The sequence below is a fragment of the Triticum aestivum genome, chromosome 2D, assembly GCF_018294505.1.
Source record: "Triticum aestivum cultivar Chinese Spring chromosome 2D, IWGSC CS RefSeq v2.1, whole genome shotgun sequence".
NCBI classification, from domain to species: Eukaryota; Viridiplantae; Streptophyta; class Magnoliopsida; order Poales; family Poaceae; genus Triticum; species Triticum aestivum.
Genome location: NC_057799.1, coordinates 27,095,870 through 27,113,794, shown reverse-complemented (window position 1 = coordinate 27,113,794; position 17,925 = coordinate 27,095,870). Strand labels below are relative to the sequence as shown.

At 42.0% G+C, this 17,925-nt stretch overlaps 1 protein-coding gene across 1 annotated transcript; it reads left to right on the top strand.

Annotated features, from left to right (window-relative positions):
* The first annotated feature begins 1,781 nt into the window (after window positions 1–1,781).
* Window positions 1,782–2,817, top strand: LOC123051230 (uncharacterized). Its single transcript, XM_044474044.1, has one exon. It carries the CDS (start codon window positions 1,870–1,872, stop codon window positions 2,506–2,508), a length of 639 nt encoding a protein of 212 aa, XP_044329979.1. The 5' UTR covers window positions 1,782–1,869; the 3' UTR covers window positions 2,509–2,817.
* Window positions 2,818–17,925: the final 15,108 nt, after the last annotated feature.

The window sequence follows — 17,925 nt, the reverse complement described above, 5'->3', positions numbered from 1 at the left end:
ATATGGGGTGAATCCTGCACGCACAGTTGTGTGCGACAAGATTGAAGTGAATTCAGATAATCTGGAGGTGATTACATACGACAATGCAGGAAGGGGGTTTCATCATTAGGCCTCAGGAGTGTCTTATTTGACGATTGTTACTATATGTCTCTTGATTTTACTCATGTAATCCATGATCATTGTCCTAGATAGGCTAATGCAACTGCACATGAATTAGCTAGATTAGCTAGATCTTCTACACATGGTACTTGGATGGATGACGCCCCTTATTGGGAGCTATTCCAAATTCTTGTCAACAATGTAATGCTACACTCGTTGTTGAACAAAAGGAGATCTTAAGTGTAAAAAAAGAAGATCCATGGCACCATGATTCTTGGAAAAGGGATGCTTTTTATGTGTAGATCTTTTCCACTGGGATACAACAAGCTCAGGCAGTAATGTTTCACGTGGAGTATATGAACATTGCATAACCGTTGGATGCATGAAGAAATGGGATAAGACCCAGAAATGTTTATGGTATCATCTGGGATACACCGTTGCCCTTGGAGTTGCCTACTCTAGTTGACCTTTCATTGAAAATGAGATGAAACTTTATTATGTCCACTTATATGAATTCTCTTATTGCTTCCACCAATTTGAGAAACATCAAGTTTTTACGACGTCTGTTCCTGGTGTGTATTCCATACTCTTAAACCAAAAGGTCGTGTTAGCTTGTACAATGTTGATGTTTTTGTCATACTCCATCAGTTTCAAAATATAAGGTGCATTATCTTTTAAAAAATTCAAACATTTCGATATCTGATCAAGTTTAGAGAAAAATATATCAACATATACAATAATAAAACATAAATAAGAAAATATATTTAATGATGATTCTAATGATAATGATTTTGTATTGTAGACATTGATATATTTTTTCTATAAACTTGGTCAAAGTTAGAGAAGTTTGACTTAAAAAAAAGAATACACCTATTATTTTGACACGGAGGGAGTATCTGTTTGATCAAATAAACATGGGAGTCTGCAGTGTCATATATTTTTGATGCGTCAACCTGCAATCAGTTTGGTCTACTCTCTCTGTTTCTTTTTATTTCCCATGTCAGTTTGGTCTTAAGTCAAACTTTCTAAATTTGACCAAGTTTTTAGAAAGAAAGAAATTTATCAACATGTCAAAATACCAAATCAATGTTGCATCCATCACAAAATATATTGTCCATATTATTTGATATTATAGATATTGATATTTTACATAAGGTTGATGAAATTTTACAAAGTTTGACTTCAAGAGATAACCAATATGAGACTTAACCAAGTCAAAGTCAAGTGACATAACAAGTGAAAAGATATTGCAAAAAAAAACATGTGAAAAGAAAAAAAACTAAAAAATTTTTTACACGGATCTCTATGTATGATCCCACGAATATAGCATTGACTGAGCTTGAAAAAAGAAATTAAGCAATCGTGGTTTGTACTGGAAGTTGCTACGTGCTGCTGTTGCTGTAGTGAGTTTCTCAACGATTCGAGCTTCCGCGCCAAAGATGCATGTTTGTATTTGTTTTTAAATAAAAAAATCGATCACCAAGGCACCAACCGAACAATGACGTGGATCAAAACGACGACCGATATTAATTCGGCATCACAAACTTCGGCGCGCCGAAAGCGAATTAGCTCATCTCTCGTTGTCTCGCTTCACTGCGCTTCTTCTTCTGCGCTTGCAGACAGATCAGCCGGTTGAGCATTCGAGCTGTGCCGATCAGCGCGGACGCCTATAAAAGCCATGCGTCGCCTGTTCCATCCACTAATCCATCCATCGATCGAGCAGCCACTTCACACCAGCTAGTGGAAGTAGTGCGATCCAGAGGTTCAGGCATGGCAGCTCCGAGAGCACTCGTCCTCTGCGTCCTGCTGGCGATCGCCGTCGCCCACGCCGAGGCGGCGTCAGTCGTCGTCGGTCTGGCCAAGTGCGCCGACTGCACCAGGAAGAACATGAAGGCCGGGGAAGCCTTCAAGGCTGTGCAGGTGGTGATCAAGTGCAAGAACAGCGCCGGCGAGTACGAGAGCAAGGCGGTGGGCGGCCTCGATGGCACCGGCGCCTTCAGCGTGCCCCTCGTCGCCGACCTTCATGGCGCCGACTGTGTCGCGCAGCTCCACAGCGCCGCCTCCAACGCGCCCTGCCCCGGCCAGGAGCCGTCCAAGATCGTGCCGCTGTCCGAGGGCACCACCTTCGGCTTCGTCGCTGGCGAGAACACCGCCACGCCGTCCGCGGCATCGCTGGAGTGCGCGTCCATGACCCTGTGCGGGCCGATCAAGAAGCACATCATCGAGCACTTCCACCACAAGAAGCCCGTGCCGCCCAAGCCGGAGCTCAAGCCCCAGCCCCACCCGGACTACGGCCCCATGCCTAAGCCGGAGCCGAAGCCGCAGCCCCACCCAGACTACCACCCCGTCCCTCCCACGCCCACCTACGGTAGCGGTGGCGGCGGTGGTGGATACCACGGGCACCACTGAGTCAGTTCTACCCCCGTCCTGCCCAGCGATGAAATCTCATCATCAGCGGGTTGGTGATCAGTGAGTGGTGGACGGTGCTAATTATGATTGGTTTGCATGCGTGGGTATCGTTAGGTCTTCTGCCATTCCCGCGAAGCCCCGTTTATTATCTGCACTGCAGAGTTGGGAGTTCAGAATAACAGATGTGCGTGTGTGTGTCGCTGTGTCAGGCGAGTGTGAGGGTGTGTTGGTGTGTTGCTTTATCAAGATTTTGTAATTTCAGTGTGTGTTTTGTATAAGAAGTTATTATGAATCAAGTAATTTAACCAAGTCGATTTGTCAGCCGAACAACTGCAGCTGTTCGAGACGATTGGCATGATAAAGATAGTGTGATTTTACTTCAACTCAATTTTCAGATCCGTGAACTGAAACTGAAGTGAAATTCAGGCGTGTGCAATGCATTCATACTGCTGGTCATAGTTTTTTCTCTTACGATGAACAAGTCGATTTATGAACATTTTTTCTAGATAAGTGAGGCTTTTAAAAAATGTTCATCATGTGTTCAAAACAATGATAACCGTAAATTTAAAGCAAAATTGTTCGCCGTGTATCTTAAAAATGTTCATCGTGAATTTAAAAGGTTTGCCACTAATTTTAAAAAGTTCATCATGTATTTATATCACTAATTTAGTTATCTAAACGCTCTTATATTAGTTTACAGAGGGAGTATTTAAAAGTTGTCATCACGTAATTAAAAAAAGGTTAATTGTGCATTAATGAAAATTTTCACCATGTTTCAGAAATGTTCATCATGTATTAATAAACTTAACCATGTATTTTTAAAAGTAAAAAAATGCTCATTGTGTATTTAAAACATATAAAGATATTTTTTTGTAAATGAACTAAAAATATTCATTGTGTATTAAAAAAATATTCACCATGAATTGTTCAAAAAAATCACCTTGTATTATTCAAAAACGCTCAGACACAAAGGACAAACGTTCATACACGGTGTGGGGAAAAGGAGAAAATGCATAGAGTAAAAGAACAACAAAAGAGGAAAAATGGACAATGAAAAAAAAGGAAAGAATGAAGAATCCAACTAAGAAAAAAAACAGTTCAGAAGCCAAACACAAAAACCACGCAAAAAGACGCAGCAGGAACCAGCGAACGAAACAACACCCCTAGCTGGCCTGCCCAAGTCACCTTGCTTGTGACTGTCTTCGCATCCATTTGACGTGTGTGCGTATTTGCCGGAGACCTCCTATTCCCTGACCTACGCGGGGAAAAGTGAGGAAACATGCACCTAAACCTGTGGGTACCCCGACCCGAGCCTGGCCCGAAAAATCCAGGCCACGCTGGGGCCTTGTTTTGCAGCCCAATGTACATTTCACCTAGGCTCGGGCTTTTGTAACAATACTGAGAAATAGTATTTGGTTGGGCTTTCAATATTCAGGTCGGGCTTACAACTAACAACATTGATAAACACCATTCGAGCTAGACTTTCGGGCTTCGGGCCTATATTTGGCTGAGGCTCGAGCTTGAGAAAGTGTGTACTTTCGGGATTTGGACCAGCTGGGGCTTGAAGTTTGGGTTTCTGGCTTTTTGAAGCCCAGCCCGCCATATAATCAGGTTTAAGTGCACCCCCGCCCCCCACGCGTGCTTTTGGCCGGCCCATATGCGGGGTGAGCCGGGCTTATTATTATTATTTTTGCTTTTGTACTTTCGTTCTTTCTCAATTGCAAGAAATGTTCATAAAATAATCATATGTTTGCACATTTCTCAAAGTGCTTCAAATTTTCAAAATATTATATGATTTAAATTCTTCATAAATTGAAAATTTTCTTGAATTTCAGAAAATGTTCATGAATTGTAAAATTGTTCCCCTAGTTCACAAATTATTCATGTATTTGAAAGTCCATGGATTCGAAAATTGCTCGCGAATTTGAGAATGGAATAATAGAGTGAGTATAGCAATTGATATCTATAGATACTTTGCGAGGTTTATATCATTAAATTTAGAAATGATGTCATTATCACGACATGTATTGGATGTCCTTTTTTCACTAGTTAATATCCATAAAATATCATGTTAGATGACCGATTTTTCATAATATAACATTTATTGTGAATCAAAAACCAGAAAGCAAGAATCCTGCAAAGAAAATGTAACACATAATCCTAGAGAGCGCCTTACACATCTCATTTCTAAGTGTGTTTACTTATAATTTGGTAAACATAAGTCCAAGCAAATCAAAGAAAATCAAAGTACAGAGAATACCTACATACCATGGCCCATTGACCGGTCCACACAATTGACTGCTTTAATGTGACCCATCAAAGACACTGAGAGCTTCAAAGGTGAACTGTTGTTTGATCCAGGCTTTGGTTGGCACCGTAAAGAATGCAAAATAACAGCTCAAATATTTGTATCAGCAAAAGATCAAACAACTGAAATAAGAAGCACAAAGCACATGAGCAAGGAACATAAATGTTGTTAATAAAACAAGAAAAAAACTAAGATACACTTGTGTCACTCGCAACTCACGAGCAAAATAACACTACTAGGGACAAAGCAGGGCTTCGATTTTCTTGCACAACAGCTAACAGTTAGAGCTTTTAATTCATGTTTACCCAATAATTCTCCACAATTCCTCACATAGTTTCTAGTTCAACCATTACAGGTATGTAAATAGACAAGATTAGATCGATACTAAAATTTGCATTACGCTATCGACGAATGACGGCTCAATTTTATCTCCATATAGATGACACAAGAATCTCACTTGAGCAGTTGGTCACAATGCATACTAGCATACTAATGTTTCCAATCGAACCGCAGCCAGAAACTTAGAACGACTTATCCAACTTCTACCACCAAATCAAATTCATAATATGATGTTGCCTCCACCTTCCACGATCCCGGTAGGTACATCCATGCACTTTCCACATGCGAGATGCGATGAAGATGTGAGATGTGGCCAAAGATTTGGGATGTTGTAAACATATCTACGAGATATTTTTTTCTCTATGTATACCTAATAGTTTACTAGAAGCCGCTATCAGGATATTTCTGACTTTTAAAGACACACACACACACAGAGAGAGATATACGTATATACCATGGTCATGTGAGTGTCACAAATTAATCCATGAAACATGCAATTTTATGTAGTCTATTTTCTTATGGTTAGAGGGGTTAAGTTTAAGTATTATTTTATGGTGCAATCTATTGAATAGAAAGAAACTAATCAAATTTAGCGTAGGGCATGCACATATTTTAATGACACACATTACAACCTAGCAGAAAATACTATTATTTATATTGAGCATAATTATCGTAAGTAAATATAAAAAAGAAGTAACCGCTCGCAGTTAATAGTGAGTTTTAAACATGTATAAAAGTTTAATACAAATATTCAATTTAATTAGACTCGATTTCTTGTCACCGCCCTAGATTCATGTTTGTAATTAGTGGCATTGCATCCATGCATCATGTCTAATTTTATCAGAAATTTGAATTGAGGGAATGTTCAAAACCTCAGAAACATTTTAAAAATTATCAACACTAAAACCTTCTCAAATAAGTCCAAGAAAATGTTCCTGTTATTTTATGAAAATATTGGAAAGAGGTAAAATTAAAACCAGTATTTTTGGATTGTCAGAAATATTTGTTTTGGGAATTTGAGTTAATCTAATAATTATTTGCATTAGACTTATATTTATTATATTAAATATTGGTTCAAAAATTTTGAAAGTTTGTATGTGGCTCTGGACTCGTTCCCTAAGTCCACATATTGAATTTCAGAAGTTTATAAAGTGATTTGGTAGTTAAACCAAATCAAACAAACAGAACAAAATAGAAAACAAAAACAGAAAGGGAAGAAGAGAGAGAGAGAGAATTTACCTGGCAGCCCACTTACCCGGCCCAACTCCTCTAGCCGGCACAGCCTACCTGGCTCTGCCAGTCGTCCTCTACCTCGTGCCAGAGGGCACGAGGGCGTGTGGCCGCCGCCCACGCGTACGCACCGCGCCACCTCCTGCTTGCCGCTTCGCTCTGGCCCTCTCTGGACGTCGACACGTAGCCCCCTGGCCCTCTCCCTCGCTCCCCTCGTCCTTCCCCTCCTCTGGATCCCTCTCTCTCTCTCACCACCGAGCGGGGCTCGTCGCCACCGACGCCGTTCACCGTAGCCACCGCCTCCTCCTGAACCTCTCTCCGCGCCCAGAAGCTCCGCCACTTCGTCCTCGACCCCCTCGCTGAGCCACGCAACGCCGGACGCCCTGAAGCCTCGCCAACACCGTCGTTCCCCTCGTCGGTCGCCGCGGATCCTCGCCGTTGATTCAGGAACTACAGGACCTCCCCGAGCACTCTGAGCTTCTCTACAAGTCCTCCGTGAGCCCCTCTTTCCCCTACCCTAACCTCGTTGCTTCGCTCGACCTCTAGCTAGCGCTGCCGCCATGGCCGAGCTCCGCCGCCGCCTGCCTTGTCATGCGCCACCATTGCAGCCCGCGCCCGTCGTTGGAGAGCATGGCAACGAGCTCGTCGTGCCTCCAGGAGGCCGGCTATCCCTTTTGCTAGCTCGCCCGTGCCCCGTAGCACCGCTGCCCGCTTGCGCCCGAACTCCGGCCGCCGCCCAAGTGGTCGCCGCCGTCGACCCCGGCCTCCCTGCGCCCAGCTGCATGCACCCCTGGATGCGGGCGAGCGAGGGCTTCCTCATGGTGCCCTGCTACCTCTTGAGCATTGCGTTGGTTTTCCCTAGAAGAGGAAAGGGTGATGCAGCAAAGTAGCGTAAGTATTTCCCCTCAGTTTTTGAGAACCAAGGTATCAATCCAGTAGGAGGCTACACACGAGTCCCTCGCACCTACACAAACGAATAAATCCTCGCAACCAACATGATAAGGGGTTGTCAATCCCTACACGGTCACTTACGAGAGTGAGATCTGATAGATATGATAAGATAATATTTTTGGTATTTTTGTGATAAAGATGCAAAGTAAAGAAAGTAAAATAAAAACGGCGCTAGAAATAGCTAAGTGTTGGAAGATTAATATGATGGAAAATAGACCCGGGGGCCATAGGTTTCACTAGTGGCTTCTCTCGAGAGCATAAGTATTTACGGTGGGTGAACAAATTACTGTTGAGCAATTGACAGAATTGAGCATAGTTATGAGAATATCTAGGCATGATCATGTATATAGGCATGACGTCCGAAACAAGTAGACCGACTCCTGCCTGCATCTACTACTATTACTCCACACATCGACCGCTATCCAGCATGCGTCTAGAGTATTAAGTTCATAAGAACAGAGTAACGCTTTAAGCAAGATGACATGATGTAGAGGGATAAACTCATGCAATATGATATAAACCCCATCTTGTTATCCTCGATGGCAACAATACATTACGTGCCTTGCTGCCCCCACTGTCACTGGAAAAGGACACCGCAAGATTGAACCCAAAGCTAAGCACTTCTCCCATTGCAAGAAAGATCAATCTAGTAGGCCAACCCAAACTGATAATTCGAAGAGACTTGCAAAGATAACCAATCATACATAAAAGAATTCAGAAGATTCAAATATTGTTCATAGATAAGCTTGATCATAAACCCACAATTCATCGGTCTCCACAAACACATCACAAAAGAAGATTACATCGAATAGATCTCCACAAGAGAGGGGGAGAACATTGTATTGAGATCGAAAAAGAGAGAAGAAGCCATCTAGCTAATAACTATGGACCCGAAGGTCTGAGGTAAACTACTCACACTTCATCGGAGAGCCTATGGTGTTGATGTAGAAGCCCTCCGTGATCGATGCCCCCTCCGGCGGAGCTCCGAAACAGGCCCCAAGATGGGATCTCACGAATACAGAAGGTTGCGGCGGTGAAATTAGGTTTTTAGCTGCATATCTGATCGTTTGGGGGTACGTAGGTATATATAGGAGGAAGGAGTACGTCGGTGGAGCAACGTGGGGCCCACGAGGGTGGAGGGCGCGCCCAGGGGGTAGGAGCGCCCCCTACCTCGTGGCTTCCTGGTAGCTTTCTTGACGTAGGGTCCAAGTCATCTGGATCATGTTTGTTCCGAAAATCACGTTTCTGAAGGTTTCATTCCGTTTGGACTCCGTTTGATATCCTGCGAAACTCTGAAATAAGCAAAAAACAGCAATTCTGGGCTGGGCCTCCGGTTAATAGGTTAGTCCCAAAAATAATATAAAAGTGCATAATAAAGCCCAATAATGTCCAAAACAGAAGATAATATAGCATGGAGCAATCAAAAATTATAGATACGTTGGAGACGTATCAAGCATCCCCAAGCTTAATTCCTGCTCGTCCTCGAGTAGGTAAATGATAAAAACAGAATTTTTGGTGTGGAATGCTACTTGGCATAATTTCAATGTAATTTTTATTAATTGTGGTATGAATATTCAGATCCGAAAGATTCAAGATAAAAGTTCAATATTGACATAAAAATAATAATACTTCAAGCATACTAACTAAGCAATTATGTCCGCGGCATCGCTGGAGTGCGCGTCCATGACCCTGTGCGGGCCGATCAAGGAGCACGTCATCAAGCACTTCCACCACAAGAAGCCCGTGCCGCCCAAGCCGGAGCTCAAGCCCCAGCCCCACCCGGACTACGGCCCCGTGCCCAAGCCGGAGCCGAAGCCGCAGCCCCACCCGGACTACCACCCCGTCCCTCCCACGCCCACCTACGGTAGCGGTGGCGGCGGCTGGTGGATACCACGGGCACCACTGAGTCAGTTCTACCCCCCCCCCCGTCCTGCCCAGTGATGAAATCTCATCATCAGCGGGTTGGTGATCAGTGAGTGGTGGACGGTGCTAATTATGATTGGTTTGCATGCGTGGGTATCGTTAGGTCTTCTGCCATTCCCGCGAAGCCCCGTTTATTATCTGCACTGCAGAGTTGGGAGTTCAGAATAACAGATGTGCGTGTGTGTCGCTGTGTCAGGCGAGTGTGAGGGTGTGTTGGTGTGTTGCTTTATCAAGATTTTGTAATTTCAGTGTGTGTTTTGTATAAGAAGTTATTATGAATCAAGTAATTTAACCAAGTCGATTTGTCAGCCGAACAACTGCAGCTGTTCGAGACGATTGGCATGATAAAGATAGTGTGATTTTACTTCAACTCAATTTTCAGATCCGTGAACTGAAACTGAAGTGAAATTCAGGCGTGTGCAATGCATTCATACTGCTGGTCATAGTTTTTTCTCTTACGATGAACAAGTCGATTTATGAACATTTTTCTAGATAAGTGAGGCTTTTAAAAAATGTTCATCATGTGTTCAAAACAATGATAACCGTAAATTTAAAGCAAAATTGTTCGCCGTGTATCTTAAAAATGTTCATCGTGAATTTAAAAGGTTTGCCACTAATTTTAAAAAGTTCATCATGTATTTATATCACTAATTTAGTTATCTAAACGCTCTTATATTAGTTTACAGAGGGAGTATTTAAAAGTTGTCATCACGTAATTAAAAAAAGGTTAATTGTGCATTAATGAAAATTTTCACCATGTTTCAGAAATGTTCATCATGTATTAATAAACTTAACCATGTATTTTTAAAAGTAAAAAAATGCTCATTGTGTATTTAAAACATATAAAGATAATTTTTTGTAAATGAACTAAAAATATTCATTGTGTATTAAAAAAGTGTTCACCATGAATTGTTCAAAAAAATCACCTTGTATTATTCAAAAACGCTCAGACACAAAGGACAAATGTTCATACACGGTGTTGGGAAAAGGAGAAAATGCATAGAGTAAAAGCACAACAAAAGAGGAAAAATGGACAATGAAAACAAAAGGGGAAAGAATGAAGAATCCAACTAAGAAAAAAAACAGTTCAGAAGCCAAACACAAAAACCACGCAAAAAGACGCAACAGGAACCAGGGAACGAAACAACACCCCTAGCTGGCCTGCCCAAGTCACCTTCCTTGTGACCGTCTTCGCATCCATTTGACGTGTGTGCGTATTTGCCGGAGACCTCCTATTCCCTGACCTATGCGGGGAAAAGTGAGGAAACATGCACCTAAACCTGTGGGTAGCCCGACCCGAGCCTGGCCCGAAAAATCCAGGCCGCGCTCGGGCCTTGTTTTGCAGCCCAATGTACATTTCGCCTAGGCTCGGGCTTTCGTAACAATACTGAGAAATAGTATTTGGTTGGGCTTTCAATATTCAGGTCGGGCTTACAACTAACAACATTGATAAACACCATTCGAGCTAGACTTTCGGGCTTCGGGCCTATATTTGGCTGAGGCTCGAGCTTGAGAAAGTGTGTACTTTCGGGATTTGGACCAGCTGGGACTTGAAGTTTGGGTTTCTGGCTTTTTGAAGCCCAGCCCGAAACCCAGCCCAGCCCGCCATATAATCAGGTTTAAGTACACCCCCGCCCCCCACGCGTGCTTTTGGCCAGCCCATATGCGGGGTGAGCCGGGCTTATTATTATTATTTTTGCTTTTGTACTTTCGTTCTTTCTCAATTGCAAGAAATGTTCATAAAATAATCATATGTTTGCACATTTCTCAAAGTGCTTCAAATTTTCAAAATAAAATATGATTTAAATTCTTCATAAATTGAAATTTTTCTTGAATTTCAGAAAATGTTCATGAATTGTAAAATTGTTCCCCTAGTTCACAAATTATTCATGTATTTGAAAGTCCATGGATTCGAAAATTGCTCGCGAATTTGAGACATCGTGCGTGATTTTTATATATGATCACGAATCGGATAAAACATTCGCAGATCTGTTAGAATCTTTCCAGCTTTGTTCTCGTGTATAGTGAACATTATTAGACTTTTTCCTAGTGAGAGAAGAGAATGGAATCATAGAGTGAGTATAGCAATTGATATCTATAGATACTTTGCGAGGTTATATCATTAAATTTAGAAATGATGTCATTATCACGACATATATTGGATGTCCTTTTTTCACTAGTTAATATCCATACTCATATCATGTTAGATGACCGATTTTTCATAATATAATATTTATTGTGAATCAAAAACCAGAAAGCAAGAATCCTGCAAAGAAAATGTAACACATAATCCTAGAGAGCGCCTTACACATCTCATTTCTAAGTGTGTTTACTTATAATTTGGTAAACATAAGTCGAAGCAAAAAAAAAAGCAAATCAAAGTACAGAGAATACCTACATACCATGGCCCGTTGACCAGTCCACACAATTGACTGCTTTAATGTGACCCATCAAAGACACTGAGAGCTTCAAAGGTGAACTGTTGTTTGATCCAGCCTTTGGTTGGCACCGTAAAGAATGCCAAATAACAGCTCAAATATTTGTATCAGCAAAAGATCAAACAACTGCAATAAGAAGCACAGAGCACATGAGCAAGGAACATAAATGTTGTTAATAAAACAAGAAAAAAACTAAGATACACTTGTGTCACTCGCAACTCACTAACTCATCACGAATTCTTCATACGAGCAAAATAACACTACTAGGGACAAAGCAGGGCTTCGATTTTCTTGTACAACAGCTAATAGTTAGAGCTTTTAATTCATGTTTACCAAATAATTCTCTACAATTCCTCACATAGTTTCAAGTTCAACCATTACTGGTATGTAAATAGACAAGATTAGATCGATACTAAAATTTGCATTACGCTATCGACGAATGACGGCTCAAATTTATCTCCACATAGATGACACAAGAATCTCACTTGAGCAGTTGGTCACAATGCATACTAGCATACTAATGTTTCCAATCGAACCGCAGCCAGAAACTTAGAACGACTTATCCAACTTCTACCACCAAATCAAATTCATAATATGATGTTGCCTCCAGGTTCCACGATCCCGGTAGGTACATCCATGCACTTTCCACATGCGAGATACGATGAAGATGTGAGATGTGGCCAAAGATTTGGGATGTTGTAAACATATCTACGAGATATTTTTTTCTCTATGTATACCTAATAGTTTACTAGAAGCCGCTATCAGGATAGTTCTGACTTTTAAAGACACACACACACACAGAGATATACGTATATACTATGGTCATGTGAGTGTCACAAATTAATCCATGAAACATGCAATTTTATGTAGTCTATTTTCTTATGGTTAGAGGGGTTAAGTTTAAGTATTATTTTATGGTGCAATCTATTGAATAGAAAGAAACTAATCAAATTTAGCGTAGGGCGTGCACATATTTTAATGACACACATTACAACTAGCAGAAAATACTATTATTTATATTGAGCATAATTATCGTAAGTAAATATAAAAAAGAAGTAACCGCTCGCAGTTAATAGTGAGTTTTAAACATGTATAAAAGTTTAATATAAATATTTAATTTAATTAGACTCGATTTCTTGCCACAGCCCTAGATTCATGTTTGTAATTAGTGACATTGCATCCATGTATCATGTCTAATCTTATCTGAAATTTGAATTGAGGGAATTTTCAAAACCTCAGAAACATTTTAAAAATTATCAACACTAAAATCTTCTCAAATAAGTCCAAGAAAATGTTACTGTTATTTTATGAAAATATTGGCAAGAGGTAAAATTAAAACCAGTATTTTTGGAATGTCAGAAATATTTATTTTGGGAATTTGAGTTAATCTAATAATTATTTGCATTAGACTTATATTTATTATATATTAAATATTGGTCCAATTTTTTTGAAAGTTTGTATGTGGCTCTGGACTAGTTCCCTAAGTCCACATATTGAATTTCAGAAGTTTATAAAGTGCTTTGGTAGTTAAACCAAATCAAACAAACAGAACAAAATAGAAAACAAAAACAGAAAGGGAAGAACAGAGAGAGAGAGAGAGTTTACCTGGCAGCCCACTTACCCGGCCCAACTCCTCTAGCCGGCCCAGCCTACCTGGCTCTGCCAGTCGTGCTCTACCTCGTGCCAGAGGGCATGAGGGCGTGTGGCCGCCGCCCGCGCGTACGCGCCGCGCCACCTCCTGCTTGCCGCTTCGCTCTGGCCCTCTCTGGACGTCGACACATAGCCCCCTGGTCCTCTCCCTCGCTTCCCTCGTCCTTCCCCTCCCCTGGATCCCTCTCTCTCTCACCACCGAGCGGGGCTCGTCGCCACCGACGCCGTTCACCGTAGCCACCGCCTCCTCCTGAACCTCTCTCGACGCCCAGAAGCTCCGCCACTTCGTCCTCGACCCCCTCGCTGAGCCACGCAACGCCGGACGCCCTGATGCCTCGCCAACACCGCTGTTCCCCTCGTCAGTCGCCGCGGATCCTCGCCATTGATTCAGGAGCTACAGGACCTCCCCGAGCACTCTGAGCTTCTCTACGAGTCCTCCGTGAGCCCCTCTTTCCCCTACCCTAACCTCGTTGCTTCGCTCGACCTCTAGCTAGCGCTGCCGCCATGGCCGAGCTCCGCCGCCGCCTGCCTTGTCATGCGCCACCATTGCAGCCCGTGCCCGTCGTTGCAGAGCACGGCAACGAGCTCGTCGTGCCACCAGGAGGCCGGCTATCCCTTTTGCTAGCTCGCCCGTGCCCCGTAGCACCGCTGCCCGCTTACGCCCGAACTCCGGCCGCCACCCAAGTGGTCGCCTCCGTCGACCCCGGCCTCCCTGCGCCCGGCTGCGTGCACCCCTGGATGCGAGCGAGCGAGGGCTTCCTCGTGGTGCCCTGCTAGCTCTTGAGCACTGCGTTGGTTTTCCCTTGAAGAGGAAAGGGTGATGCAGCAAAGTAGCGTAAGTATTTCCCCTCAGTTTTTGAGAACCAAGGTATCAATCCAGTAGGAGGCTACACACGAGTCCCTCGCACCTACACAAATGAATAAATCCTCGCAACCAACATGATAAGGGGTTGTCAATCCCTACACAGTCACTTACGAGAGTGAGATCTGATAGATATATGATAAGATAATATTTTTGGTATTTTTGTGATAAAGATGCAAAGTAAAGAAAGTAAAATAAAAAAGGCGTTAGAAATAGCTAAGTGTTGGAAGATTAATATGATGGAAAATAGACCCGGGGGCCATAGGTTTCACTAGTGGCTTCTCTCGAGAGCATAAGTATTTACGGTGGGTCAACAAATTACTGTTGAGCAATTGACAGAATTGAGCATAGTTATGAGAATATCTAGGCATGATCATGTATATAGGCATCACGTCCGAAACAAGTAGAACGACTCCTGCCTGCATCTACTACTATTACTCCACACATCGACCGCTATCTAGCATGCATATAGAGTATTAAGTTCATAAGAACAGAGTAACGCTTTAAGCAAGATAACATGATGTAGAGGGATAAACTCATGCAATATGATATAAACCCCATCTTTTTATCCTCGATGGCAACAATACAATACGTGCCTTGCTGCCCCTACTGTCACTGGGAAAGGACACCGCAAGATTGAACCCAAAGCTAAGCACTTCTCCCATTGCAAGAAAGATCAATCTAGTAGGCCAACCCAAACTGATAATTCAAAGAGACTTGCAAAGATAACCAATCATACATAAAAGAATTCAGAAGATTCAAATATTGTTCATAGATAAACTTGATCATAAACCCACAATTCATCGGTCTCAACAAACACACCGCAAAAGAAGATTACAACGAAAAGATCTCCACAAGAGAGGGGGAGAACATTGTATTGAGATCCAAAAAGAGAGAAGAAGCCATCTAGCTAATAACTATGGACCCGAAGGTCTAAGGTAAACTACTCACACTTCATCGGAGAGGCTGTGGAGTTGATGTAGAAGCCCTCCATGATAGATGCCCCCTCCGGCGGAGCTCCGGAACAGGCCCCAAGATGGGATCTCACGGATACAGAAGGTTGCGGCGGTGGAATTAGGTTTTTAGCTGCGTATCTGATCATTTGGGGGTACGTAGGTATATATAGGTGGAAGGAGTACGTCGGTGGAGCAACGTGGGGCCCACGAGGGTGGAGGGCGTGCCCAGGGGGTAGGCGCGCCCCCTACCTCGTGGCTTCCTGGTAGCTTTCTTGACGTAGGGTCCAAGTCATCTGGATCATGTTCGTTCCGAAAATCACGTTCCCGAAGGTTTCATTCCGTTTGAAACTCTGAAATAGGCAAAAAAAACAGCAATTCTGGGCTGGGCCTCCGGTTAATAGGTTAGTCCCAAAAATAATATAAAAGTGCATAATAAAGCCCAATAATGTCCAAAACAGAAGATAATATAGCATGGAGCAATCAAAAATTATAGATACGTTGGAGACGTATCAAGCATCCCCAAGCTTAATTCCTGCTCGTCCTCGAGTAGGTAAGTGATAAAAACAGAATTTTTGATGTGGAATGCTACTTGGCATAATTTCAATGTAATTCTTATTAATTGTGGTATGAATATTCAGATCCGAAAGATTCAAGATAAAAGTTCAATATTGACATAAAATAATAATACTTCAAGCATACTAACTAGGCAATTATGTCCTCTCAAAATAACATGGCCAAAGAAAGTTCATCCCTACAAAATCATATAGTTTAGTCATGCTCCATTTTCGTCACACAGGAATGCTCTCATCATGCACAACCCCGATGACAAGACAAGCAATTGTTTCATACTTTAGTAATCTCAAACTTTTTCAACCTTCACGCAATACATGAGCGTGAACCATGGATATAGCACTATGGGTGGAATAGAATATAATGATGGGGGTTATGTGGAGAAGACAAAAAGGACAAAGTCTCACATCAATGAGGCTAATCAATGAGCTATGGAGATGCCCATCGATTGATGTTAATGCAAGGAGTAGGGATTGCCATGCAACCGATGCACTAGAGCTATAAATATATGAAAGCTCAACAAAAGAAACTAAGTGGGTGTGCATCCAACTTGCTTGCTCACGAAGACCTAGGGCACTTGAGGAGGCCCATTGTTGGAATATACAAGCCAAGTTCTATAATGAAAAATTCCCATTAGTATATGAAATTGACAAAACAAGAGACTCTCTATCATGAAGATTATGGTGCTACTTTGAAACACAAGTGTGGTAAAAGGATAGTAACATTGTCCCTTCTCTCTTTTTCTCTCATTTTTTTGGGCCTTCTCTTTTTTTATGGCCTTTCTCTCTCGTTTTTTTATTCCTCACTTGGGACAATGCTCTAGAAAATTATGATCATCACACTTCTATTTATTTACAACTCAATGATTACAACTCGATACTAGAACAAAGTATGACTCTATATGAATGCCTCCGGCGGTGTACCGGGATATGCAATGAACCAAGAGTGACATGTATGAAAGAATTATGAACAGTGGCTTTGCCACAAATACTATGTCAACTACATGATCATGCAAAGCAATATGACAATGATGACCGTGTCATGATAAACGGAACGGTGGAAAGTTGCATGGCAATATATCTCGGAATGGCTATGGAAATGCCATAATAGGTAGGTATGGTGGTTGTTTTGAGGAAGATATAAGGAGTTTTATGTGTGAAAGAGCGTATCATATCACGGGGTTTGGATGCACCGGCGAAGTTTGCACCAACTCTCAATGTGAGAAAGGGCAATGCATGGTACCGAAGAGGCTAGCAATGATGGAAAGGTGAGAGTGCGTATAATCCATGGACTCAACATTAGTCATAAAGAACTCACATACTTATTGCAAAAATCTACAAGTCATCAAAAACCAAGCACTACGCGCATGCTCCTAGGGGGATAGATTGGTAGGAAAAGACCATCGCTCGTCCCCGACCGCCACTCATAAGGAGGACAATCAAAGAACACCTCATGTTTCAAATTTGTTACATAACGTTTACCATACGTGCATGCTACGGGACTTGCAAACTTCAACACAAGTATTTCTAAAATTCACAACTACTCAACTAGCACAACTTTAATATCACTACCTCCATGTCTCAAAAAAAGCATCAAACTTCTCTTAGTATTCAAAACACTCATAAGAAAGTTTTTACTATTCTTGAATACCTAGCATATTAGGATTATTTAAGCAAATTATCATCCTATTTGAGACTCTCAAAATAATCTAAGTGGAGGATGAGAGAATAATAGTTTCTATAAAACGAATCCACCACCGTGCTCTAAAAGATATAAGTGAAGTACTAGAGCAAAAACAATATAACTCAAAAGATATAACTGAAGCATATAGAGTATTCTAATAATTTCCAAATCATGTGTGTCTCTCTCAAAATTTGTGTACAGCAAAGATGATTGTGGTAAACTAAAAAGCAAAGACTCAAATCATACAAGACGCTCCAAGCAAAACACATATCATGTGGTGAATAAAAATATAGCTCCAAGTAAAGTTACCGATGGAAGTAGACGAAAGAGGGGATGCCTTCCGGGGCATCCCCAAGCTTTGGCTTTTAGGTGTCCTTAGATTATCTTGGGGGTGCCATGGGCATCCCCAAGCTTAGGCTCTTGCCACTCCTTGTTCCATAATCCATCAAATCTTTCACCCAAAACTTGAAAACTTCACAACACAAAACTCAGCAGAAAATCTCGTGA